This window comes from Sorex araneus, chromosome 8 (genome assembly GCF_027595985.1).
Source record: "Sorex araneus isolate mSorAra2 chromosome 8, mSorAra2.pri, whole genome shotgun sequence".
NCBI lineage: Eukaryota > Metazoa > Chordata > Mammalia > Eulipotyphla > Soricidae > Sorex > Sorex araneus.
In genome coordinates this window covers 8,072,758-8,100,397 of record NC_073309.1, presented here as the reverse complement: position 1 = coordinate 8,100,397, position 27,640 = coordinate 8,072,758, and the positions used below count along the sequence as shown (strand labels likewise).

The following is a 27,640-nucleotide window of genomic DNA, read 5'->3' as shown; positions in this document are numbered from 1 at the left end:
CAAGCTGAAGGTCTACGTTCAATCCCCTACACTGCATGGTCCCAATACCCCCTGGGAATGACCTCAAGCAGCAGGCAGTGTGAAGCTCGTCATTATATGGTACGGCCCCACAACAGTCAGAACTAAGAACCAGCCTGTGAAACATAGGCTCAATTATTTCTGAAAACAGATCTACCAGGCTGGGATCAGATACATGTTCCTGCTTTTGGAAGTTAAAAAAAAAAAAACAAATCAGGAGCAGTTACACTTAACAAGTGCTTTATTTTCATGTAAGTGAAACAAATATAAAACACAATTATTAAAAACAGAACACAAACAGAGAACCCATCACCCATTTTCAAAGCAGGTAAAGGTATATACAATGATAGGATATACTGAATTTGCTGAACCCCAGACCCTCAAAAGGAAAGCAATTTTAGACATAGATGAGGGAAAGATGGTGTGGAGCAGAGCTGGGGAGTGCATAGAGACCAGCACCTGGCTCTATTGATATTCCCTCCTTCCAGTTGGGCAAGGTTGGGGGTTCTTTTCTTTGAAGAAATCAGTTGCATTATAATTTGTTTCTAAACATCCCAATTTATTGGAAAAAAACAAGGACTAGTGAGGCATGAGATCGATCCAACATTCAAAGGTTCCTGGATCTTAAGCTTCTAGAATCAATCAGTACTGCTGAGTGTACTTTAATGGTAGTCAAATTTTAAGGTTGATCAAATATTTTACCTGTTAAAGACAGTGGTAGTCTGGGCTTGGGAACCTGCAATTTCTCTGACAATATGGAAACCTGGGTTGGTTTGTTTTTTTAGGCCACCCTGATGATGCTCAGGGGTTACTTCTGGTGGTGTTCAGGGAATCTTATGCAACTCCAGGGATCAAACCCGGGTTGGTAGTGTACAAGTAGGATCTGTCCTACCTGCAGGTTCTGCTTTTTAAATTCAACTTCGGTCACTGAAGCTCTAAATCTGAGCAGACAATCTTAAATCAACACATCAAAAGGATTATTTCCTCTGAGAAATAGGGTCTTTTTCTCAGAGAACTTTACTTTTAAAAGATGCCTTCAAATGGGAGTAGGCTATTGTTTAAAAGGCACAACTTGGAGCTCTGGGATAATTTGTTGTGAAAAACCCTGCTCATAAGATATACACAAAACAGAAGCTGAAAGGTCAAACTATTTTAAAATAAAAGATAGGACAGAAAATAGTGCACCTGCCTTACACACAGCCAACCTGGGTTCAATCCCTGGAACCTCATACGGTCCCCCAAGCCCTGCTAAAAGTGATCCCTGAGCTCAGAGCCAAGAATAAATCTTGGGGACCACTGCATGGGGTCCAAAGACAAAAAACACAAAGTGGCTAACACTTTCACAACAATTATTAAAGAAAATGTTAACCACCTGCTCCCCAGGACAGGACACTAATTGCTCACATCACGAGGCATGTTTTGTCAAGGAGAGCAGAGTCACCTTAGGCAAAGCTCACAAATGTTAAGTACTCCATGGGAGGAGAGTGTACCTTCCAGTGACAGCCCACACAGGGTGGGAAAACTGGAAAGCATTTGCCTGCAATTCACACAGACCTCAACTACTGTTATCTTCCTGAGCACAATCACTCAACTAACAACAGCTCAATATTACTATTTCCTGCTTGGGGGCCACACCTGGAAGCACTCAGGGCTTACTACTGCTGTGCTCAGCTGCATGTCAAGGCAAGAGCCCTAACCCCTGACCTCTGTACCATCTCTGGCTCCCCTACTATCAATTTTAAAAGAAGTCACTGAGGGTCGCAAACCAGAGAAACTTTGGACTCAGAACATTAAAACATCTTCAGAGAGAAAAGCAAAGACTACTGGAAAGTCTCAATAAGCTCTGTAATCCCAATAGACAAGTAAACTTTTTTTCTCTCAGTGTTGGACTTAATTGAGGGCCTCATACACACAAAATACATTATCATTAAGCTACACCCCCAGCCTCGATGTGCTCTAACACATTGCCCATCTTGATGGAGAATGGGACAGGTTTTCAAAGTAACAGTTTATATAAAACTGATCCAGTGATTCTAAGCTAGGTAGGAAAAAATTTTCACTACATTGCTCAAGAAACTAGAGACTTTTTTGACTCCCATAATGTGAGTTAAAGGGTCTCTCGTGCGTTAGCTTCTTCCATTAGCTGGTTTGCAATATCCCAGCAGGGCAGAACTGCATCACTGCTACTGCCACAAAGCAGAACTGATGCTGTCTACAACACACTTTCGGGGAATAAAATCATGCTACTAGCTGCAGGCCACAAGGGGCAGAAACAGATCAAGAACTTCTGAAGTTCTATAGTGCCCTCTTGTGTTCAACCATACTACAGCCAAAAGATGGTTAGTCCCTCTCCAAAATACACGTAATTTCCAAGTCAAAGAAGCCCAATTTCCATTATCACTTAGTGACACCAGCTGCCCAGAAATGTTTGGTGCACTCATATCCTCAAAGACTGTTAAAATGAGATCTCTGACGAGAAAGTCTCAAAGAATTACAGAAAATAATTCTTAACAAAGAATCAAGGCTTTAAGCCAAGAAATTGCTTCTGCAGATGGAACAGCAGTCATACTTTTGATGAAACAATATCTATCAGTAGTGTTCAGAGATCTGGAGTCCTAGAAACATATTAATCCAAAGAACCATGATCCCGAAAGGTTGAAGTCATGTCTACAGTTAAGACACGAGCTAATAATAAACATAAACTAGCACCATGCCTGTTAAGTCTCAAAGGCTCGGGTCACTCCCACCTATATATGTGGACTGTCTTTTCTGTTAAAGCAGCTAAGTAACTAGACTGGTTTACTTCAAATGAGCAGATGTCCAAGACAGGATGACCGGCCTGCAGTTCTTGCAGCAACGTCCCACTGCCAGCATCCCAGAGCTACAGAAAACAAGCAGAAATTAGTTAATAGTCATTCCACTGGAATTTCTGATGGAAAGTGCCTCACCACGTAATTAATACAACTGTGAATCTGAAAAACATGCCTAGCATTCATCCCAATAATCTATCTGCCAGGGACTCTTCTAAGTACTCTTTCAAGAATAGAGAAGTCTATAAAAATAAAAAGTCCCTGTCTCCGCACTGAAACTTTATTTTTTTTTTTGCTTTTTGGGTCACACCTGGAGATGCACAGGTGTTACTCCTGGCTCATGCACTCAGGAATTACTCCTGGCCGTGCTGGGGGACCATATGGGATGCTGGGAATCGAACCCGGGACCACCTTCATTCTTAAGTTAACAGTATGTGTATGGAATAGGAGAAGCTGCTACAGGCATCAAAATGGAAAAATACCAGGCTGAAGAGATAATATAACAGGTCTTAATGCAATCACCTTGCATGTACCATATATAATCCCCAGAGGGCCATCATGAGTCATTCCTAAATTAGAGCTAGGAGTAAGCCCTGGACACCAACATGTGTGGCGAGTGGTCCAAATCACCCTCCCCCCAAAAATAAAGAGAAGTATGACTTGTGTACAAAACCAAGTGTCTGCTGATACAATGTAATTAAAGAAATCTGGCTTTCTGCATAAATACTTCTGTATATAAAAAAAAATGGGCTCACCATAGCAGCATTTGATGCTTCATCCCCATGACAGACCAGAATGCTGCCATCATTCTCTGGGCTTTGGAATACAGCAGTCTTCGTCAGTAGTTTGCAAGTGGGTCCGCCAAAAAATGTCTGAACAGGGTGGCATGAACACACTGGCTGCCCAACATCATTCAGCTTGTAGGACATCTGCATTAGCATGCTTCGTAAGGTGCTGTGGTTTTTATCTATAAGAGAAAAATAAATCATTGTCCCTAAAGGACAGTCCTACGAATTGCACTAAGTACCCAGATGCGAATAGTCTGAGTGGAAAAGCCACAAAAATAGCAACAAAGCAAACATACTAAGAACATAATACAGCACAAATGAAACCCGAGAGTATAGGCTAGGGTTATCAGGTAAAAGTTATCTAAAAACTCAAGTTACCTACAATAGGTTTTAGCTATGAGGTAAACAATTCAGAAAATGAGCTCTTCTTGGGGCGAGACTAATAGTAGAACAGGTAGGATGCTTGCCTAGCATTCTGGATTCAGGTCCCAGAATCCCATATGGTCCCGAGCACTGCCAGCACTAATTCCTGAGTGCAGAGCCAGGAGTGACCCCTGAGTATTGCTGGGTATGCCCCACCCTCACTCCCCTAAATGAATCTAAGCTTCACAACACTCAACAAATCACAGCCTGGGAGACAAAGAAGTCATGACATGAACAATAAACAAAAAGAGCCTGCTCATAGTCTCTCCCTCAAAATAATTAGATAGATCTACTCACAATTTGCGCTGAACTTGGTCCCCCCCAACCCCCACCATATGGCATGCCAAGGATTGAATGCAAGTCGGCTGTAAGGCAAGCCCCCTATCTGCTGTATATTTATCAAGTCGTAAACTCAGCATTTTAATGACTATCTCTAGTAAAACATCTTCCAGACTATCAACATAAATCATCAGGAATTTTAGATTCATACCTTTCAATCTGGAAAGAACAGTGAACTCAAGCAGTTAGTTCTAGCCCTGGTTCAGAAGGCAGCCGGACAGTGCTGATGAGACAGGACATCAGAGTCCCATCTAACCTCCACTTACTGTATTTGGCCCCAAGTAAGAAGGAACCACTGAGATCCTAGTCTGGCCCTTCTCATCAATAAATAAAGGCAAGAAAATTGCACAGCCGCACAATATCCTATGTTATTCATAATCAGCAATAGAAAAGAAACTGTCTACTGTTGCCTCTTCGGTAGATCTAAGTATTGGGGAAAAATCTCAAATAACAATGGTGGGGCCAGTGTCGAAATATTGAATGTAATCAAAGTAGAGAAAGTAATGTGGACATCATATACCACACAGGTGGGGGAGGGTATGGGATGAGAGTATACTACGGTTGTTGGTGGTGGGGAGTGTGCACTAGTGAAGGGATGGGTGTTTCATTATTGTATGACCAAGTCTTAAACCCGAAAGCTCTGTAACTGCTCTCAAGGTGATTCAATGAATAATTTTTTTTGGGGGGGTCACACCCAGAGATGCACAGGGGTTACTCCTGGCTCTGTACTCAGGAATTACTCCTGGCGGTGCTCGGGGGACCATATGGGATGCTGGGATTTGAACCCGGGTCGGCCGCGTGCAAGGCAAACGCCCTACCCGCTATGCTGTCACTCCAGCCCCCATCAATGAATAAATTTTTAAGATAAATAAATGAGGGCAAGAAGGAATCATAAAAAATGACAAGGGCAGCTCGGATGTCTTAGAACAGGTCTCCACAAGAAGCTAAAAGACTTCTAGGGACTACCTGGTGGGATGTGGCCTTCCTGACACAAGTGCAGAGCAGGGAGACAGCTCCACGGTATAACTGAGGCACCATCCTCCTGCAGCAGCAAGAGCTGCACTCTGACCAGTCCATCAGAAGCTTACCAAAGTCTCCTAATGGGGAGAGCAAGCTCTCCTGCCCTCCTTCCTCCAAAATGTGACCCAACAAACCACAAAAGTTCCCACAAAAACGTTCTAGTTCTAATACTTACCAGGTCTGTAAGTCACAAGACAGTGACGAGTGCTGCTTTCTGTCTGAAAGTCTACGAAGCCCCCTGGCTCCAAGGGTAGTACATGAGGCCAATGATTCAAGTCCGTTTTCAGCTCCCAGAAGGTTGCACTCTCCAAAGTCCCAGCCAAAACCCCACCATATGGAAATGCAGTTGAGGCAGCTCGAGGTAGGTATGACAAAGACACCAGTGGACATCTGAAGAAAAAAGATCACACTCACATACACTATTAGGATTGCCCAGACCTCAATAGCAGGAGCCCTTGAACACCTTTTTTTTTTTCCCTTTTGGGTCATACCCAGCGATGCTCAGGGCTTACTCCTGGATTACTCCTGAATTACTCCTGATGGTGCACAGGGTGCCATATTGAATGCTGGGAACTGAACCCGGGTTGGCCGAGTGCAAGATCTACCCACTGTGCTATCGCTCCAGCCCCCCCCCAACACATTCTACCTCTAAAAAAGTAGAAGATAATCTGTGGATCGCTAGCCTAAGACATTGGACAAAACTATCAACACACTCTGTAGAAACCTGAGAATATGTGTCTGTGTTCTCAATCTCCTCCTCTCCCTCTATCTCCCTCCTTCCCTCTATATAATTATATAATTTCAGGAGATTCACTGTCTAAAAGCAGTGAAAGAAAGAAGCTAGAAAAAATTTACTGGATGTAGTACCACTTTTCTTTTCCCAGTTCTGGCCACAATCTGACTGTGCTCAGGGCTGATTCCTGGAGGTGCTCAAGAGCCTATATGGGGTGCCAGGGATAGAACTCGGGTTGGCTTTATACACAATAAGCTCCCTACCCATTGTACTATCTCCCAACTCCCTAGGAGTTTGGGGCTGGAGTGGTAATACAGTAGATAAGATATCTGCCTTGCACACGTCCAACCCAAGCTTGATCCTCAGCATCCCATATAGTTCCCATAGCACCTGAGTGCAAAGCCAGTAATAATCCTTAAGCATCGCCCGGTGTGGCATAAAAGATGGGGCTGGAGCAATAGCACTGCAGGTAGGGAATTTGTTCTGCACATGGCCAACCTGGGTTTGATTCCCAACATCCCATATGGTCCCCAGGAGTAATTCCTGTGCACTGCCAGGTGTGACCCAAAAAAGCAAAACACAAAACAAATAAAAAAATAAAGGTCCTCCCTAAGGAAGGAAGGAAGGAAGGAAGGAAGGAAGGAAGGAAGGAAGGAAGGAAGGAAGGAAGGAAGGAAGGAAGAAAGGAAGGAAGGAAGGAAGGAAGGAAGGAAGGAAGAAAAAGCTTGACTGGTGTGAAGCTTCTGGAAATGGGACTAGCCATGCACAATGAAACATCAGGGGAAGAAATGCAGCTTATACAGCTAATACCCAAAATGTAACCTACAGACTCAATTACAATGAAGGTTAGGGACCAGAGATGTGGCTCAAGTGGTCAGGGACATGATGAATCTCTGAGATCCTGAATTAGATTCCAGCACACAATACTCTGATCACAACTAGGGGTGGTCCCCATTAAAGATAATCTCTAGAAATCACACTTCAATTCAGAATCACCTCTATAGTTTCTAAATCTTTTTGCAAGCCTATAATCAGCACAGCATGTCAAGAATTATCTGAAGGACCAGAGAGAAGAGTACAACAGGTAGGGTACTTGTCTTGCACACTATCAAGGTCTGATTCCCAACACTATATATGGTTCCCCAAACACTACCAGGAGTGACCCATAGAACATTAGCCTGCAGATGACTATGTTCCTGTGAACTTATCTCAGTCACCTCATTTGCCAACATCTGGATGTATTTACACCATCATCACTGAAGCATCATTCTGTGACCCAGACAGAAAAAAACCCCAAGTGCTGAGCCAAGATTCTAGTCAATAATCATTACTCTAGTGCTATCTTTCCATTCAGATGTTGCTACTTTTCCCTTTTGTATTTTAATTATAAATTAAGTATCTACAGATACTTCATGTTTTGGTTCAGACCACACCCCACTTTCCTTTTGAGAACCCACAGCTCTCAGTGGTATTGGTGGCCACCATCCTCAGTTCTCAGGCTAATCACTTGTGTTGAGGAAGAAACCAAGAGCTGCATCATGAAAATCATGAGTTTCACTCCTCTGAGTCATCTCCCAGTCCCAAAACAGCTTTTTTTTAACTTTTAAAAAAATAGACCAAGGTTCCTGGGATTCCCATGCACACTGCACCATAGCCAGCTGTGCTCAAGAGCAGTACATAGTGCTAAGGATCAAACAGGTTGGCAGCCAGCAAAGCAAGTGCCTCATCCACTTAGAATTTATCCAACCTCTAAATCATGGAACTTCTACCCCCCTTCCTTTTTTTTTGGGTGCTTTTTGGATCACACCTGGCGATGCACAGGGGTTACTCCTGGCTCCTGCATTCAGGAATTGCTCCTGGCAGTGCTCGGGGGATCATATGGGATGTTGAGAATTGAACCTCGGTCAGCTGTGTGCAAGACAAACACCCTACCCCGCTGCGCTATCACTCCAGCCCCTTTTACCCTTTTTTCTTTGCATTAGATACAAGGCCACTGAAGTTAAGTCTGTATTAACTGTATTTACAAGTAACACCCACAAAGGTTATGAAATATGACCATGGTTACCTTTAGTGGATCTAGGCTCTAAACACTGGTAAAGAGTAATGAGCGGGGCCGGAGCGATAGCACAGCGGGTAGGGCGTTTGCCTTGCACGCGGCCGACCCGGGTTCGATCCCCGGCATCCCATATGGTCCAACAAGCACTGCCAGGAGTAATTCCTGAGTGCAAAGCCAGGAGTAACCCCTGAGCATCGCTGGGTGTGACCCAAAAAAAGCAAAAAAAAAAAAAAAAAAAAGAGTAATGAGCAATTACAAAATTTGGCTGTACCAAGTACAAGACCTCCCTACCATATGCAATATCATGAAAATATGAAGGATCCTGGGTCGGAGCAACAACACAGCAGGTAGGGCACTTGACTAGCATGTGGCCAACCAGAGTTTGATCCCTAGCATCCCATATGGTCTCCCCAAGTCCCACCAGGACTGATCTCTGAATAGTAAGCCAGCAGTAAGTCCTGAGTACTGTTGGGTGTAGCCCCCAAACAATCAACCAAAAAAGCAAACTAAGTGTTTTACTCTGAAGCAATACGAGCTCAGTGGCTCAGAGAACTGCCTTCTGTGAGGATGACTTCTGATCAACTCTCAAACATTCTAGAGTTTAGTACAATCTTACAAGAGGCAACTGTTGCATCTAAAATAAAAGTGAGTGGCTGCTACCTGGATTTCTGAGGGAATAACTCTTGAACAGCAGAGGTTGTGTTACGAAGGTCATACACCAGGATCGATCCATTGACGAGGCCAGCATAGATGTAATTATTTTCATCGAGACACCAGCAGCAGCTCCAAACAGGACGTCCAGCATTATAAGTCTGGACCACAGTATTTGTCTCCAGGCTAAGAAAGTACCATGAATAATTACAACTTTGCATTAAGAAAATCAAACTTGGGAGAGCAGAGATATTTGCACGTCGTCAACCTGGGTTAGATCCCTGGCATCCTATAATGTTGGATATCCAGTGTTTTAGTCTGCATCAGTGAACTGCCCCTTTTCCTCTTCCCAAAGAAGCTTGCCATTGCAAGCATTCCTAATCTCCCAACTTTATGGTTACCCTTTGCTTGTGTTTTACCTCTCATTGTCACAATTCCCCAAGTCAGTCTTGGTTACTTATAAGCCAAAGCTTTCTGGTAATTCTGGACTATGTATTTGTAGTGAATTACTTGCTTTTCTATTTCTTATATGGCCTTTTCAAATTTTACTTTAGAGCAATGTTCATTGCTTAAACACAGACCACTAATGCTCTACTCCTAATAGGTGGGAGTTGACTGACTGGGAAATATACCTACTCCTGGGCATCTGTCATAATTACTTGATTCAGGTTTCAGTTGCCGTAGTTGCTAACACCCCAAAAGGAAGATCCTGCCGAGAGACTGGGATGGACCCGGAACAAATGACAAAGCTACCCCAGCATCGAAATGGGGCAGTCTAGAAAGCATAAAAGCGTGGTCTTGATGCAAGCTGTTACGACCTAAGAGACAGGATCCCCATGGAGAAGGTCAAGCTGAAGACCTAGTCTGAGATTTACCGTAAAAGCCTTGCTTGCCCTCGGGAGCCCAGAAAACTGAGTTTTGGAACCTATTATCTTTCACTGAGCTTATCCAAATAACTGCAAGTACTAATAAGAAATGTTCAATATTGTTTATTCCGTACAACTATAGGGAAAGAGAAAAGCAATATAGATGTCCCTGGGAGACAGAATGTCTTCTAGAGCAGTCCCAAGAGAACTGCTTCCATCTTAACACTTTACCTCTATAAATGATTAATCATACCTAGGTGCAGTCCTATAACTCAAGCCCCCTTCAGATATTCTGTAAGTACGCTAGCAGCTCTGCATTAAACAGGCCGTTTTTACCATCAGTTTGTGGTCCCCATCTCTGTCTCCCTGCTGAAGAAACCTGGGGAGGTAGCTATCATCCTCCGAAAGCACGCATTGCACACCCACACTTGTGAATTCACACTGTAAGATCCCCCAAGCCCGTCAAGGGTGATCCCTGAACACAGAGTCAGAAGCAACCCAGGTATTCCCCCCGCAAAAAAATGTTTTCCTCTGGATTGGTCCCGGCATCCCATATGGTCCCAAGCCTGACATGAGTTACTCTTGAGTGCATAAATTTACTCTTGGGGAGTAAGCCCTGACCATCACTGAATGTGTAACCCTACTCCCCCAAAAACAAAACAAAAAAAAAAGTCCATGGTACATCAAATGGAAACAGAATTAAGCAGAAATCTTTTTTTACAATGTCAAAAGCTTATGGGTGGTGGGGGAGCTAGAGAAATAATATAAGAGTTAGGTGCTCTTCTTACATGTGGCCAACCCTGGTTCAATCTCTAGCATCATATACAGTCACCAAGCACCATATGCTTTCCAGGAGTGACCTGTGAGAGCACAGGGCTTAAAGAAAGTTGTGAGCACTACTAGGCATGGCACAAAACTTAAAAAAAAAAAAAAAAAAGTTTGTCAGGCTGATAGCATCAAAAGGATGTCCCTCAGATTTAGCTACAAAAATTAAATAAAAAATTATCTAAAAAAGGCATGGCCACCGGAAGTCACACCCTCGACCCACCCTCGGTGCTATCTTGCCACATTCAACAGAGAAGCTGGGCCTTCTGGTGAGCAACGCGGCTGGAGAATGCTCCGGACCCAAGACGGGGCCAGCAACACCGGGGTTCCAGACAGAGGAGGTACAGCCAGCACACCTTCTCCAGATGGAGACCCGGCAACACTGAGCAGCAACTAACACGGCTCCCGGACGCAGGACTGGGACAACTCTAAACCGCGCAGCCGCAAAATCTGAAAACATACAATCTTTTAATGGAAAACTAATTATCAAATGCTGCCTTGGTAGTAGGGCTGTCTTTCTTGGGGGGAAACTCCAACAACAACAGTGAGTTTTGTGTTGAAATATGGAACATAATGAAGGTAAAGAGAAAACGAAGTGAAATTCATCAGTTATACAGTTGGGGATGGGGGGCGGGGAAGGGGGGTATACTAGGATTTCTGGTGGTGGAATATGGGCACTGGTGAAGGGATGGTGTTTGAATATTGTATAACTGAGACATAAACGTGAGAACTTTGTTACTTTCCACATGGTGATACAATAAAAATTTAAAAAAATAAAAATAAAAAAATAAAAAAGGCATGGAGTACACGCAAATCAAATTCACAGTATGTACAGTATACATTAAAGAGAAATGTAATCACTACAATAATTGATAAATGATATCATGAATGACAGCCCAGCAATCTATGGTTAACATATTTGCTACGAATGATCCAAACAAGATTAGGAATGTGCGGTTGCCATGCTGGGATGGTGAGTTAGGCAGGAAATACCGCCGCATACTGTCATTCTACTTTCTCTAGGGTTTACTCATCTGCATGGCATACAATGTACATTTTAAAAATTATTTAGGAGAGGATTTGGGGCCACAACAGCCAAGTTTAGGGGACTGGTAATGTCTGGCGACTAAATGTGCTGCTGGGTTATTGTACTAAGGCAGTCTCAAGCAAGACAAGTGCCTTTAATGCCTGTATTCTCTCCAGCTGGGTAACACAATGCCTAGAATAAAATAAAGCGAAAGCTATCATAATACTGATAAAAATTTCCATACTCTTCATACTAAGTTATACAGCCCAGTTTCAGTGGTCTCACCAAAGCACTCACCTGGTCAGCTTAACAGTGTTGTCGAGGGAAGCAGAGAGCAGTAAGCCTCTGGACCTACTACTGAAAGCCAGTCCACGGATCTGTTTGCTATGCATGGCAATATACTGACTGCTTTTCATATTGGCAGTACTCAACATCTTAATTCCAAAGCCTACCAAAGACAAAAGGTGATCAAGTAAATCACGTGAAGTACATTTAGGACAAAGCTCTTTTATTCCTATCTTAGTATGAAAATCCCTGGAGGAAAGCTAAACAAACAAAAAAAATCCCAGGGTTCTATTCTATTCAAAAGTATATTCCTTAGGAAAAAAAAGTATATTCTCAGAGACTCTTAGAGTTGAAGAGGTAGTACAGCTGACCTGGGCTCTATCCCTTGCATCCCATAGGGTCCCCCAGCACTGCCAGTACTTCTTGATTGCAGAGCCAGGAGTTACCTCTGTGCAAATGCCCTCTAAAACCAAAAAAATACAATCCCTAAAAAAGTATATTTCACTCCAGGGGGCCAAAGAGATAGTATTGGGGTTAAGGTATACACCTTGCACACAGGAGATACTGGGTTTACCCCTGGCACTACATGGTCCCCCATGAACCACTGGGGGCAATCCTCAGCATAGACCCATGTGTGACCCCACCCAGAATATGTATTCCACTCCAAATGTTCACCAATGGGTCAGTTACAAAACATTGCATGTAATTACAATAAAATACTAATTAGTGGGGCTGGAGCAATAGCACAGCGGGTAGGGCGTTTGTCTTGCACGCGGCCGACCCGGGTTCGATTCCCATCATCCCATGTGGTCCCGAGCGCCACCAGGGGTGACTCCTGAGTGCAGACCCAGGAGTAACCTCTGTGCATCGCCAGGTGTGACCCAAAAAGGGAAAAAAACTAATTAGCAATAAAAAGGAAGAACTACTTCTGGGATTCCTGGGTTGTAGCCCCAGTAACACAGATTCCAAATACCAAGAGCAATCCCCCAGTCCTTAGATGTATGGTCCAAAAATAAAAGGTTGAATGAATAAATAAATAAATAAATAAATAAATAAAAGGTTGCTTTTCAGGGGGTGGAGCGATAGGACAGCAAGTAAGGCATTTGTTTGTATTTGGTCAGTCCAGGTTGATCCCAGCATCCCAGGCACCACCCGGAATAATTCCTGAGTGCACACCAGGAGTAACCTCTGAACGAGAGGAAAAAAAAAAAAAAAAGCAGTAACCCCAGAGTACAGAGCCAAGTGCAGCCCTTGATATTGCTGAGTATGAACCCCCAGTTCCACCACAATGTCTTCACCTGGAAGGAAGGAGGCTTGAGGAGAAGGCTGGGACACTACCAGGCAGCTCATAGAATCACAGTGAGCCATGATTCGGCAGTGGCCAGTCTGAGACACAGTAAAGGTCTTCTGGAGACAATACTTGTGAAGGCCCTGGCTTGAGGGTAGGCCACTTTCGAGTTTGATTTGGAAGCCTCCAAACTTCTTTGAAATCTGATCCCGGTGCTCCACAATAAGTTTCTGCAAGTCCTAAATTGAAAAACAATTGTTAATGTGAAACTTTGCTAATTTTTCCTCTGATGCACAATTTCTTATCTGATACAAGGCTATTTCTAAAGCACTTAGTGAAAATGCTAAAGTGAACCTGAAGAGTGCTGTAGTTAGGCTCTGCACTCAGGGATCATTTCTGGTGGTGCGCAGGAGACATTATGGAGTACCAATAAATGAAGCTGGGTCGGCCATGTGCAAGGCAGGTGCTCTACCCGCTGAATTAACACTCTAGTACCAAAAGTCCTTTTTTTTGTTAAACTGGAAATAAAATGCCTTAAATAACTACAATTTATTAACAGTTGGTAATTTATTAAAAATTCACACTGATATATTTCTAACATCATAAGCTTCCGCACAAATTCTAATCAGAATCTAAGAGTGGGCGGGAGGGGGCGGGCAGAGGTAATAGAGAGGGTGGGCTTTTGCCTTGCATGTGGCCAACACAGATTTGATTCCCAGCAGCCTATATGGTCACCCAAGCACTCCCGGAGTGATTCCTAAGTACAGAGCTAGGAGTGGGACCAGAGCGATAGTACAGTGGGTAGGGCATTTGCCTTGCAAGCTGCTGACCCGGCATCCCATTTGGTCCCCCAGCACCACCAGGAGTAATTACTGAGTGCAGAGCCAGGAGTAATCCCTGAGCATTGCCTCAGGTGTGACCCCCCCAAAATGGCCAAAAACAAATAGAGCTAGGAGTAAACCCTGAGCTGCAGTGGGTGTGGCCCCAAAACAAAATTAACATTTTGTCATGTTTAATTCCTGAAAACCAAGAAAATTCTATTTGTATCAAAATTTCTTTCTGGATCTGAGATGAACCTCAGTTATAGAGTTAGATTTATTTCCAATTATTCTTCTAGTAGTTCTTTGGGACCGAGATGGCAAAATTACCTGTACACGACCATGAAGCTTAGTGCACTCATCAGTAAGAACTTGAAGCTGGAGTCGGCACTGTGCAGATTCTAATTCGGCCTTCTTCCTTAGCATTTGCTCCTTTTCTAAGGAACTACAGAGGAAACTAAGTAAAAAGCTGGAAGACTAGAGAAGATTTCCTCCTCACAATGACATAGTCGTGTTCATGCTATGATCCACATAGTTTTGATACAAAAAAGTAGCATGACAATACAAAAGTGGTATTACAGGAGTAAGGGCACTGTTCGATTTATATAAGACCACCACATTTATATAAGCAACTCAAGAAGCGGTCCCTGAGACATCATTACAATGAACTATAAAGAGGAGCCAGAGAGATAGTAGGGTAAGGCATTTTTACTGTCGACCCAAATTCTATCCCTTGCATCACATACAGTCCCTGAGCAATACCAAGAATCATGATTCTTAAGTACAGAGCAAGGAATTGGCCCTGGGCATTGCAAGTGTAGTCCAAAATCTAAACATTATTTTTAAAAAAGCATATAAGGGCTGGAGATACAGCACAGAGGTACAGTGTTTGCTCTGCAAGCAGCACCCATGATCCCCGAAGTCTGCCTGGGGGGTGGTCCCTGAGTGCAGTCAGGAGTAAGCCCCAAGTATGGCTGGGTGTGGCCAAAAACCAAAGTGTGGTGTGTACACACACACACAGACACACACTTATACACATAAAGTATCTCAAGTTCAAAATCACAACAGAAGCTGCATCCACTGAAACTATCATGTACCTATCAAGTTGACAGGCAGAGGATGGGGCAAGGTTTGGGGATGAGAAGGGAAAAGGAAAAACACTGGTGGCAGGAAGTTGACACTGGTTGTAGGACTGGTGCTGAAATAAGCTTAAAACAACTGCCAATAACTGCAAATCGCAAGTTTTTAATTTATGAAAAAATTTTTTCTAAACACATAACACCAAAGACTGGTGTTCCAGAATTAATATAAACAATGAGAACCACAAACTTGTCTCATACCACAGAATGGGGACAAAAATTAAAAATGAGTAGTAGAGCCAAGATTTCTCTGCTTGAGTTAGGGCCAAACAATAAAAGAGGTAGCAGGTAAAAAGACTAAAGGGGGAGTGGTGCGAGGGATCCTGGGATCATTGGTGAAGGAGAAGGGGCACGGGTGGAGGGATGGGTACTCGATCATTGTATGACTGAAACATAAACACAAAAATTTGTAGGTATGTAACTGCACCTCTTAGTGATTCACAAAGACTAAAGGTATCTGCTGGATCAAGACAACAATAACAGGCCAGAATGATACTACAGTGGATAAGGCGCTTGCCTCGCACAGCCACACGAGGTTCTATCCCCGATATCCCATGTGGTTCTCCCAAACTCTGCCAAATCACTTCAAATGGAGGACAGTACTTAGGAGGCATATTAAGAAGATCTGACATGCTTTATAAACTTAACTGTGACAGTTAAACAAACTGTCAGTCGTCTCCTAATAAACTGCATGGAAAGTGTCACTGAGAAACATACTGAGTGATGCTCACTTCTCCTTCCCAGCATGTAAGAATCGAGAAGAACATTCCTGCCAGGCAGCATCATGTTACCTACCTTTTCATGCGTTCATGTTCACTAGTATCCAAAGCCTTCAGGGATCTGGCATATAGGACAACGATGTCACCATGCTTGGCTTTCTTGTTGCACTAGAAAATCCAACAGGACAGTTAGTGTGGTTTTAGGAATCCTGCTGATTTAACAGGTCGAGAATGCATTTGCAGTGTCCTTACCTGGGGACATTTTCGTGCCTGTCCTTTGAGCCATTTAGAAATGCACCTATACCCAAAGAGGTGCCCACAGCGTAATGCTGAGAGCCGGTGGTCTCCAGCATTAGTCCACTGCTCCAAACATATTGTACAAGTGTCCCCTTCGTCCTCATCCACAGATGCAGAAGACATAAGAGGGTTAGACTTCTGGGGAGACTGCTGAACGAAAACCAGAATATACTCAAATTAGAGAAAAGAAATAATTAGTCTTGAAGAGAATATGCATCTATTAACAAAATAATCAAATCACGTAACATCTGTTACATGATTAAAAACTGGAAGCCAGTAGAACCTGCAGCATCAATGAACCACTTGTTCTTTCTATATGCAATCTAGCAGAATTGTAATAGCAATAAAAATATCACTACTTTTTGAGCTTAGACCAAAATTATATTTTTCTTTTCACTTAAAAATGCTGTCTTTTTAAAGATATAAAAGAATAAGGCAAACAAGAAAATCAACAGGGAACAGCAGCTTTGTTGTATATCATCACCTCAAGCAGATAAAAAAAAAAAAAACTTGGTTCAGGGGCTGGAGAGCTAGTCCAGAAGGTAGGGTACTTGTACACAGCCAGCTTGGGTTCATTCCCTGGCACTCCATGTGGTCCTGAGCCCCAAAAATATGAGTTTAGAGTCAGAAGCACAAATGAGTGTGGCCCAAAAAAACTCGGCCCCCTCCTTACCATCCCCAAGGAAAAAAACTTGGTCACAATTTCAAGACACCACTCCATATATGAAGTTTAACACATTTTGATAAATTTAGAATAGACAACACTTGGGCCAAAGAGATAGCTCAATGGGGTTAAATACCCCCCTTTTTTTTTGCTTTTTGGGTCACACCTGGCAATGCACAGGGGTTACTCCTGGCTTTGCACTTAGGAATTGCTCCAGGCGGTGCTCAAGGACCATATGGGATGCTGAGAATCGAACCCGGGTCGGCCACGTGCAAGGCAAACGCCCTACCCACTGTGCTATCACTCCAGTCCCAAGTAATGCTTTTATGCATGCAGGAACCCCAGGATTGATTCCAAGCACCAAATGGCCCCATAGCACTTAGCCAGAAGTAGCTCCCAGCCTGCAGCCGCCTTTAATATTCAAACCTGGCTTTCCCCCCACTATCACGAAGTCTGTCTGCCCATCTCTCTCATGTCTCACGCACGTCTCTAATACTTCTCTCACACACAAACACTATATACGTATGTATCTCAAACTTTGCCATAAAAGGTGCTCGTATTACCTGTTTGGGAAGGCTCTTTCCTCCACCAACATATATAACATCTTGATCTGCTGAGATGCCTCCTGGTTGATCTGTCATCATTTGAAGAAATTACAGAACATTAGGAAAGATTGACGGAAACAGCCTGACTCCCAAAGCTTTCCTTTTTTCTCCCCTTTCTGCTTTTGGGGTCACACTCCACGATGCTCAGGAATTAGTTACTCCTGGCTCCTAGCAGTGCATGGGGGCAAGGGTGGGGAAGAACAGATGAATGTGGACCATATGGGATGCCAGGGATCTACCCCGTGTTGGTCGAATTCAAGTTAAGTTTCCTACCTGTACTGTACCTCCTGCTCATAGCTTTCCATTTCTAAGTGTTTCTCTGAAAGAAACATTTCCCCAAGTAACAATTAGCAATTTTTGTTTTGGGGCCACACAAGGCAGTGCTCAGAGCCCCCGTCTAGTACCGGAGATCAAAAAAGTATCTTATCTGCTATACAAACTTTCTGGCCCCCATTAGCAATTCTTTTGTTTTTATTTGGGTCACACCTGACAAGTGATTCAGGGGTTACTTCTGGAAGTGCTCAGGGAACCATATGGGATGCCAGGGATAAAACCTTATCAGCTGCATGCAAAAACGCCCTCACTGTTCAATTTCTCCAGCCTAGTGTTCAAAGTACACAATTTACATAATTTCACAGGTCTAATATACTTCAATGTATTTTAATGTACAATATAAGAATATTTTCATCATTCCATGGGTACTCAAAATATTCCTACTATAGGCCACCAGAGGCCTCGTATTTGCTCCAATACTTAATATAACTCTTAAGAGACTCAGGAGCTGGAGCAATAACACAGCGGGTAGTGCATCTGCCTTGCACGCGGCAGACCCAGGTTCAATTCCCAGCATCCCATATGATCCCCGGAGCACCGTCAGGAGTAATTCCTGAGTGCAAGCCCAGGAGTATAGCCCCTGTGCATCTTGGGGTGTGATTCAAAAAGCAAAAAGCAAAAAAAAAAAAAAAAGACCCTTAGATGGTTTCCTTACTTTCTAACACAAATTATCCTCGGCTTACCTGATATGTTTCCTCCTAAACCTGGAAAGTTATTTCTCCAGCAAGCTATTTTTTTTTTTTTTTTTTTTTGGTTTTTGGGTCACACCTGGCGATGCACAGGGGTTACTCCTGGCGGTGCTCAGGGGACCATATGGGATGCTGGGATTTGAACCCGGGTCGGCCGCGTGCAAGGCAAACGCCCTACCCGCTATGCTATCACTCCAGCCCCGCAAGCTATTTCCTTTAAGAAAATTTTTGTTTATTTTTGGGTCACACCTGGCTAAGCTCAGGGCTTAATTTCCTGGCTCTATGCTAAGGGATGGCAGATCAGTCCTGGTGGGCTAATTGGGGTGCTGGGGATTGAACCCAGGTAGGAAGTTCTAAGACGAAAAGCCTTTAACAGCTATAACATCACTCTGGCCTCTCTTTTTAATAATAATTAAAAATATGTATCACATTTTACTAAGAATACAGAAATACAAAGGATTACAACTATATGGATGTGGGCTTATTTCCTTTTAATGGGATAGGATCAGAATCTGAGCATTTATTAATATATGCATGCATATGGCCTTAGGGTTTTTGCAGTTGATAAGGTTCTACTTATACAACACAATATATTAGGACTTTTAAGAGGCAGACTAGATAGGATGCTGAATTTATGACATTTCTTTATCTAATGGCATCCCACAGTGACTGGCTCCCTGAGCGATAAATCATTTTGAATTACACATCAGATCACATCTTCCACTATTTTATTGTAGCCAGTTAAAGGTCTGCCCAACAAATAAGAGATCTATAGTACATTAGAGGAGGTAGGGAGAGAAATTATTGAAACAAATCTAGAGTTTCAAATTTCTGGAGAATAAACTTTCTAGATCCAGCTAGGGGTCTCATTCTCCTGACCCTGAAAGAGTGTCCAGTATGGCATCATTGGAAGGACAAGTAGAGAGAGGCTTCTAAAATCTCAGGGCTTGGACGAACAGAGACGCTACTGAGACCGCTTGAGAAATTTGACGATCAACGGGATGATGATGATGATGAAACTTTCTAGAGATAAGCTTGTAAATCCAAACCTAAATGAAACCACACACCTTCTGAAACAGCTCCAGGTTCTTCTGGCTGGACATCAACCTCTTCAGAGTCTGAGGAGCTATCAGATTCAGAACTATCGGACACTTCTACTTCTTCAGAGATAGGATTTACTGGATCTAAACCACTCTGCACATGAATCTGAGCCCTGCCCACTTGAAAATAAGCATCCAATGGGGCTCTTGACCTATGCATATAGAAAGACACCAACATTAGTATACAATGGAGCATCATCATAAGAATAATTTACAATTACAGCAACTTAGAGGTGAATCCAAGTTCTTAGATCACTTCCAAGCCATGAAAAATGCTCAAGTAGGAAAAGCAGGTTCAGGTAAATGTTGGTTGTTCACCTGGAGTCTCTTTTCCACTCAACTTCTACATAAGTCTACCGCTGAAAGTGAATTGCAATTTTGCTAATCTCTGGTCTTTTTTTCTTTTTTTGAGGGGGGAGGTTTGGGACACACTCAGAGATCACTTCTGGAAGTGTTCAGGGGACATAAGGGATGCGAGGGATTAAACCCAGGTTGGCCTTATGAAAAGATAAAATGCCCTACCCGTGTACCATCATTCTAGCCCCTTGCCATATGTTAATACCTTGGCAGAAACACAAATTTGTCTAATAGTAATTAACATACTCGAGGGCCAAGACATGGCCCAAATATAGAACACTTGCCTGTTATGTGTGGTGTGAAGTCTTGACACTGCATCACTAGTAGCAACTCCCAGCACTAACCTCTGACAGTAGCCCCTCTAGTAACTGCTCAATGATCAAATATGGCCTTGTGGGATTTTGTTACTGTAGCCACATTAACTGAAGTCTGGTTTCAACTCTTTATTTTATGACCTGGAAAGCAATGCTGAGATCTGGGGGCACCACCCACAATTCTCAGCCTTGATCAAGCCTGTGATCCAGCACAAGGGCATACCATGCTCTTACTGCCAAGAAAACAAATCATACATTATGATAAATAATGTGTAATTTAGTATCAAACACCAACAGTGACTTACTTAAAATTTTTTTTTTTTAAAAAAAGGACCGAGGGAACTTTATTTATTTTGCTTTTTGGGCACACCCGGCGATGCACAGGTTACTCCTGGCTGTACACTCAGGAATTACTCCTGGTGGTGCTCAGGGGATCATATGGGATGCTGGGAATCAAACTCGGGTTGGCCGTGTGCAAGACAAACGCCCTACCCGCTGTGTGATTGCTCCAACCGCTATTTTAATTTTCTTTCTTTGCTTTTTTTTTTTTTTTTTGGTCACAACCCAGCGATGCTCAGGGGTCACTCCTGGCTTTACACTCAGGAACTACTCCTGGCGGTGCTTGGGGGACCATATGGGATGCCGGGGATCGAACCCAGGTCGGCCGCATGCAAGGTAAACGCCCTACCTGCTGTGCTATCGCTCCGGCCCCCTTAATTTTTTCTTGTAGGATAACATAGCTTCAGATAGTTTAGGTTTATTGGGTTACTCCTGTTACAGTGCTCCCACTCCTCTGTTTATTTGTAACTTCTTTCTTAGTGTTCTGTTGACTTGCAAATACTGTTTTTCTCTTCTCCTTGAGTCCTTTGCATAGTTTATTCAGAGCAATGTCCTTTTTGTATGGACAGAGGAAGACTTAATAAATGCTATGCTTTTATAACCTGGGAGTCATTTGACTCTACATGATATTTTCCTCCTGGGCATCTGTTCTCTCAACCTAAGCCTCAGCTGCCCTTACTTCCTAGCACCCCCAAAAGCAGGGTCCCGATGAGGGAGGAGACGGACCCAGGGCAAGCAGTGAGTTGTGGTGCTACCCTGGCATCGAGATGGGCCTGGCCAAAGTGCCTAATGCTTAACTGTAAGTTAAGAGCTTGATCATGGACAAATGCTGTTATGACCCAAACAGTGATAACTAGACCCTGCTAGGGTGAGGAATGATTAATCTGGCCTGAGTGCTGTGGTCTGAGTCTGTGGCAAGATGTTGCCAGGAGAGCTGCCTTGCAAGCCTCAATGTATCTCTTGCTATGTCCATACAAAAATAACTAGTATTGAGATGTTAATAAGTATTTGGACTAAGGAAAGGAAAAAAAAAAAAACCTTAAGAGTCAGGAAGGGCTTTGGAATGCCCTGCCCTCAGGAAGGGCTTTCTTATGTTGATTTTGCTACCTGGCTGGGTGTAGCCTAGAGGGCAAGGTGGGAGAGACAAGTAGGAAGAGAGACTAGAGAGAGGCTGCAGTTGATCCAGAGAGAGGCCGGAGCTGGGAGTGCGGAGCTGGGAGTGCGGGAGATGAGAAAGATGGAAGATTGAATAAACGGTAACTAATCAGCAACCAACTTGGTCCTCGTTCTTCCTTTGCCTGTCCTTGACCACGGGCCGTCCTGATCCAGTCCACACATAGTGGTTCCAGAGCACCAAACGCGGGTGGTGAGACAGAGCCGCCCAGAGAGCCTGTGAGTATGCACGCCCCTCATCGTGCCTTAGTTTTTCACACTTTCTTCCCTTCTCAGAGATCCAGATCAAGGGATGGTCAGAATAGCCTCATGCAAGCATGAGGGTTGCACTGGGGATTAAGTTTAAGACCTCATTTTTGCTAGGGGCACTTTCTCAACCACCAACTTGCTTTTTCTGGCACTTGGATTTAAAAAAACCAAGCAATAGCACAGCTGGTAAGGTGTTGGCCATGTACAAGGCAAATGCTCTACCTGCTGTGCTATCACTCCAGCCCCAAGGTAAACATCTTTATTTCTATCTTTTGAAGAAACAGTCACAAAGAATTTACCCAACTTGTCAAAAATCACAACAATTCCGAAAGCAAAGCATTGTATAACTGGAGACTAAGGTTTACAATTTCCAGTCTGGTACTATCTGCAATTTTATACACTTTATTTACCTGGCAGCATCTGTCCTCTGAGACCCTCCAGTTCTTGTCCTTCGTGAAGCAGACCCTCTCCGTCTCCTCGCTCTCACTGGTCCCACATTATTGTCTGAAGATGCAGGTCTCAGGAATTCCAGCATGCCATGAAGTCTCTGGAGCCCACTGATGAAGCTGTTCACAGACTCCAATGACGACACACGGAGAATACGGCCAGAATGAACCCCTCGCACATACACTGGCCCTGAAGCACGTGGATCGTTGCTATCTATATTAAGGTTTCCCAAGGGGTTTTCTTGAGTCAGGTCAAGGTCAACCTGTGGAAAAGGCAGAGTCCCATCTGGGCCAATAAGTTCATCAGGAGTGGATTGGAGCGCTTCATTGATCATATCTCCAATGGTAAGCTGGATTTGGGGTGGATCTTCCAGAACACTAACTACTTCTGCAGGAGCAGGTGGAGGCACGGCTGGTTGTTCTTGGCTGCTGGCCATTTCTGCAGGAACAGGCTGTTCTACAGGAGGAGGATCCGGTTGTACCTGAGCATCATACTCCATTGCTTCGTCAGCCATCACTGAGCAAGCATTAAGCTGTTGAAAAAAAGCATTAGTAAAACAGGAAAAATAAGGTCATGCAAGCTGATATTTTACTTTTCAGAAGTGATTTAGGTTTCGATCTGAGGCTGTATTATACAGAGGGGAGGGCACTTGCCTTGCACTCAGCCAACACAAGTTCAATTCCTGCACCTGATAAGATCCTTCCAGCACACTCGGAGTAAGCTCTGAGCACCGCAGGATGTTGTTCAAAAAACAAAAATCACTACTATTAAAGCTGAGAAGCCTAATATGAAGATTTTTACCATTTTAGTGTATTCACATTTACATCTTAGTGCGTAGTACACCTAGTGCCATCTCATGAAAAAACATGGACTGAACTTCTGGGTCTCAAAGTAATCTATATTTGGTTTTTGTTAAGCAAAAATTCTTCACACTTACAGTACAGGAAGCAGAGAGACTGAACAACCAATTTTCCACAATAAGAAAAGTCAAAGTAATCTTGTAACTTGAATTTTGTAAATCTCTTACAAACGCAGTTTTACTCTTTTTGGTTTGTTTGATTCACAGTGAGCAAGAGCTTATTACTCCTGGAATGCAGGAGGCATATAGGGTGCCAGGGATTGAACCCAGGCTTGCCAGTTAAGTGCCCTACCAGCTTTAGTTTCTCTCCAGCCCCTTAACTAATTTCTAACTCAATGTAAAATAACTAATTCCCCCCCTCCAAAAAAAAAAAGCTTTATTAAGCAATTCAAATTCAGGAGCCAGAGCGATAGTACAGCGGGATGTTTGCCTTACAGGATGCTCTGGATTCGATCCTCGACATCCCATATGGTGCCTCAAGCACTGTCAGGAGTAATCCCTGATTGCAAGCACAGGAGTAACCCAGAAATATCGCCGAGTATGCCCCTCCAAAAGGAAAATTCAGTTAAAAGAAACTTATTTAGTTCAAACTGGTGATAACATAGACCGTATAAGGTGCTTGCCCTGCATACACGGTTCCCCTGAGCACCACCAGGAACGACTGATCCCCAAGCACAGCCAGGTTTGCCCCCCCGTAAAAAAAAAAACACAAAAATCTAAATTAAAAACGAAGAAACTATCAAAAGGTTCAGGTCAAGATTTGCTAGATTTAGGGGCTGGAGTGATAGCACAGTGGGTAAGGCGTTTGCCTTGCACGCGGCTGACCTGGGTTGATTCCCAGCATCCCATATGGTCCCCTGAACATTGCCAGGGGGTAATTCCTGAGTGCAGAGCCAGGAGTAACCACTGTGCACCGCCAGGTGTGACCCAAAGAACAACAACAACAAAAAAGAATTGCTAGATTTGTTGGTGAGTTCCCAAGACTTCTAAGAGTTCCATCACTGGCTGCTGGAGGCAAGAGCTGCAAGGGCAGGGCAGGATCTTGGAGCTCCGCCCCCCCTTCCCCCAACCACGCGGGGGAGGCCCCCCCCCCCCCGGGTCTGCAAGGCCCTAGAACCAAATCATCCATGCCAGCCCGCACAGCCGCGCGTTTGCTCCCGACCCAGCCCACCCACCCTCACCTGAGCGGCAGGAGGGCGGCGTGAAGCAAACGTCTCCCCGGGCAAGGCCTCTCCCCGGGCAAGGCCGGCTGCGGCTCCAACAGGCGCAGACACCCGGCACCATCTCCCACGTCGCCAAACCCGCAACCCGCACGCGCCACAGCAGCTTCCGCCCCGCAGGCGGCGGATCCACCCCGGCGCCCGGCCTCCCCCGCAGGGCACCCCTCAGGCCTGCGCCGCCTCCTCAGGCCTCCAGGCGCCTCACTTCGCCCCCCCCCCCAGGTGAAGTCTGGCAAGGAACTAAGGCTGCGGGCGCGTCCCGCCCCCCAACTTCGACTTCCAAATCCCAGCTCCGACCCTTCCTCCCCGTGGCACCTCAGGCGACTTGCTTGTCGCCTCAGCCCAACCGACTTTTTCTACCCACCCAACGACCCTGACAAAAAAAAAATACCGAGATAACCGAGTTCCCGAGAGGTCCAAGCAAAATGAAACGATTTTTCAGTCCCAACGTTAACGTGCAAATGGTGGCTCCGCGGTACGTGCAAAAGCCGAGCGCCGGCTCCAGGGACAAGGGGCGCAGACCGACCCCCGCGCGGCCACCTCCACCTCCGCTCCTACACGGAGCACCCCGAGTTCGGAGCCGCGGAGCCCGGGGGCTTCCCGGAGGGGCCGCTGAACCTCCCCCACAGCGCGGCGTTCCGAGCCCGCCCGCCGCCCACCTCAGGCGGCGCCCGTAGGCCCCGCGGGGTCTAGAATTCAAACCCGACAAGTTGCCCCAGAGACAGAAGGTTAAGAACCGAGAAGCAGCGGGCGTCCTCCTCACCCAAAGCGGGAAAGACGCGATTCGCCTCACGAGCCCGCCGGAGCGCGACCGTTTCTCCCGCAGATCTCGCACCGACTCAACCGCCTCTTCCGGAGCGACTCAAGGAGCGCGCACACGTCTCCGGAGCCGGGCTGCTCCTATTGGATAGCAGTTTCCACCAGTGACCAATAGATCTTCTTCTTCTTCCTTGAGTGCCAACTAGCTCCAGCAACAGCACTTTCATTGGTTGATCTTCGTAAACTGACTGGGCAGCGCCACGGGCTAGGAGGCCTTCTGTTATTGGTAGAAATCTCCGTCTGTCATCTCCGCCCAGCCTCTCCGAGAGAATTGCGGAAGAAGAAATCTTTTCAATTTGAATTAAGTGGCGGGACGACCTTGTAACAAAAGATTTATCTGATTTTTTGTTTTTATTTTTTTTTTTAACATTTCTCCGGCCACACCTGGCGGTGCTCGAATCTGCTCCCAGTGGCGTGGAGTGGACGGTGCGGGGCGTAAAACCCAGGAACGCCGCGCGTGCACCAGTCCTCTGCACCCTTCGCCCAACTCCTAGCGGATCATTTCGAAAGCATGACACTCTGGAAATTGGGAGAAGGGACCTAGCCCGGCCTAGCGCAGTTGCCTTGTTCTTTATTGAAAGAGCTATAGAGTAACTTTTAAAAAATCACCCCCCAGAATGAGGAAACACATAGAAGGGCAGTGGCGGTAAAGGGTTGAAAAAAAAAATTAAAGGTGATGGGGCCAGAGTGATAGTACTGTGGGTAGGACGCTTGCCTACCTGGGTTTGATCTCCGGCATCCCATCCACCGTCCCCTGAGCACTTCCAGGAGTGGTTCCCGAGTGCAGTCAGGAGTGACCCCAAAATCAAAACAAAAGAGAGTAAGCCCTTGGGGGCCAGAGCCATAGTACAGCGGGTAGGGCGTTTGCCTTGCATGCGGACCACCCAGGTTCAATCCTCGGCATCCCATATGGTCCCCGAAGCACTGCCAGTAGTAATTCCTGAGTGCAGAGCCAGGAATAAACCTTGAGCATCGCTGGGTGTGACCCAAAAAGCAAAAATAAATAAAAGAATCCTTTGGTCTTTTTTTTAATTTTTTTTTAAATTTACCTATATTTATTCACAAAGTGTTAATCATTCTTTATAGTTTTGATACACATAACAAGATATCTTATTCTAAAGCTCCATGTGTTACCACGCTACTTAAAGGCAAAAACCAAAAAAACTGTGTTGTCTTAAAAATGTATGCAATCAGATTTTGCAGTAATTAGATTATTCATTTTTGCCTATCACTATAACTTGTTTTTAATATATATTTTTAATCACAAGAAAAATGCTCAGAAACATTGTTTATAGGATCAAATGTCCAATAGAAAAAAATCATCCGTTTAAATAATTTTAAAAGTATAATTTCAGCTTGCAGAAAGCATATGATAGGTTTAATGACTCAATAACTGTTTTTATTTTCATACTGTGATCATTTAAAATTATAGCAATGTTTATCAAGTATTAAAAATTAAGCTACATATTTCTACTGCTTTTACTACATATTTTCACTCCATCCCTCTTGGAAAGCCCGGCAAGCTACTAAGAGTATCCTGCCCACACAGCAGAGTCTGACAAGCTACCTGTGGCATATTTGATATACCAAAAACAGTAATAACAAGTCTCACAATGGAGATGTTACTGGTGCCTGCTCGAGCAAATCAATGAACAATGGGACGACAGTGCTACAGTGCTATTTCTACTGCTTTACTATTGTCAATACCAATCCATACTATAGAAAAAATTATACCTTTATAATTGTAATTACAATTACTCCTATGTGATATTTCTCTCCATTTTTCAGTTGCTTTTTGGCACTAAATGTATTATTTTTTTTTCCACAGAAGATCTATTTATTTTTTTAAATTTTTTTTAAGAATCCTTTGGTCTTAAAAAAAAAAAAAGAGTAAGCCCTCAAGAGATACGTGTGAGGGGATATAAAAAAATCAATATTTATGTACTTGGAATCCAAGGAGGAGCGAGTAGGAGGAAATAAACGACTTTAGAAAAGAGCAGGTATGTTTATAGGCTTGGGGTGCACTAGTGGACCTGATCCACCTCTTCACCAGCACAGGCTACAGTCCCCGCACGCCCTGCAAGGGCACTGCAAGATGCCTCTGGCGGCTGGATGGTGTAGTTCCACTTGTGAGTGGCGGTACACATGCATAAAATGGCAGGGCTTTCTCGGCTTCATGCTCACCTGCTAATCTTTGCCAGCAGCTCTGGCTGCAAGTCAAAGGTCTTTGTGAGGCGGAAGTGGAGCCATGACAAGCTCCACTTTAAGACCAAAACTCAGCATGCCTATGTTTTAGTTTCCCCTATCAGAAAATCCCGACTTCTCAGAAAACAGTATCATCCTGGGCTGATAAACCGCCATGTGCCAACG

The 27,640-nt window shown here is 44.3% G+C and overlaps 1 protein-coding gene across 2 annotated transcripts; it reads right to left on the bottom strand.

The window, feature by feature from the left end:
- Positions 1-241: 241 nt before the first annotated feature.
- On the bottom strand, positions 242-25,292 carry RFWD3 (ring finger and WD repeat domain 3). 2 transcript variants are annotated; one of them, XM_004600875.2, is made up of 13 exons: positions 25,215-25,292; positions 22,336-22,904; positions 19,461-19,645; positions 17,330-17,400; positions 16,058-16,252; positions 15,882-15,973; positions 14,278-14,392; positions 13,140-13,368; positions 11,854-12,004; positions 8,848-9,024; positions 5,574-5,788; positions 3,584-3,795; positions 242-2,899 (listed from the first exon to the last, which is right to left on the bottom strand). In XM_004600875.2, the coding sequence occupies exons 2-13, from the start codon at positions 22,884-22,886 to the stop codon at positions 2,756-2,758; spliced, it is 2,337 nt and encodes a 778-aa protein (XP_004600932.1). In that variant the 5' UTR covers positions 22,887-22,904; positions 25,215-25,292; the 3' UTR covers positions 242-2,755. The 2 variants fall into 2 exon arrangements, with proteins under 2 accessions (XP_004600932.1, XP_055002069.1); XM_055146094.1 differs by having other exon boundaries at positions 16,058-16,249.
- Positions 25,293-27,640: the final 2,348 nt, after the last annotated feature.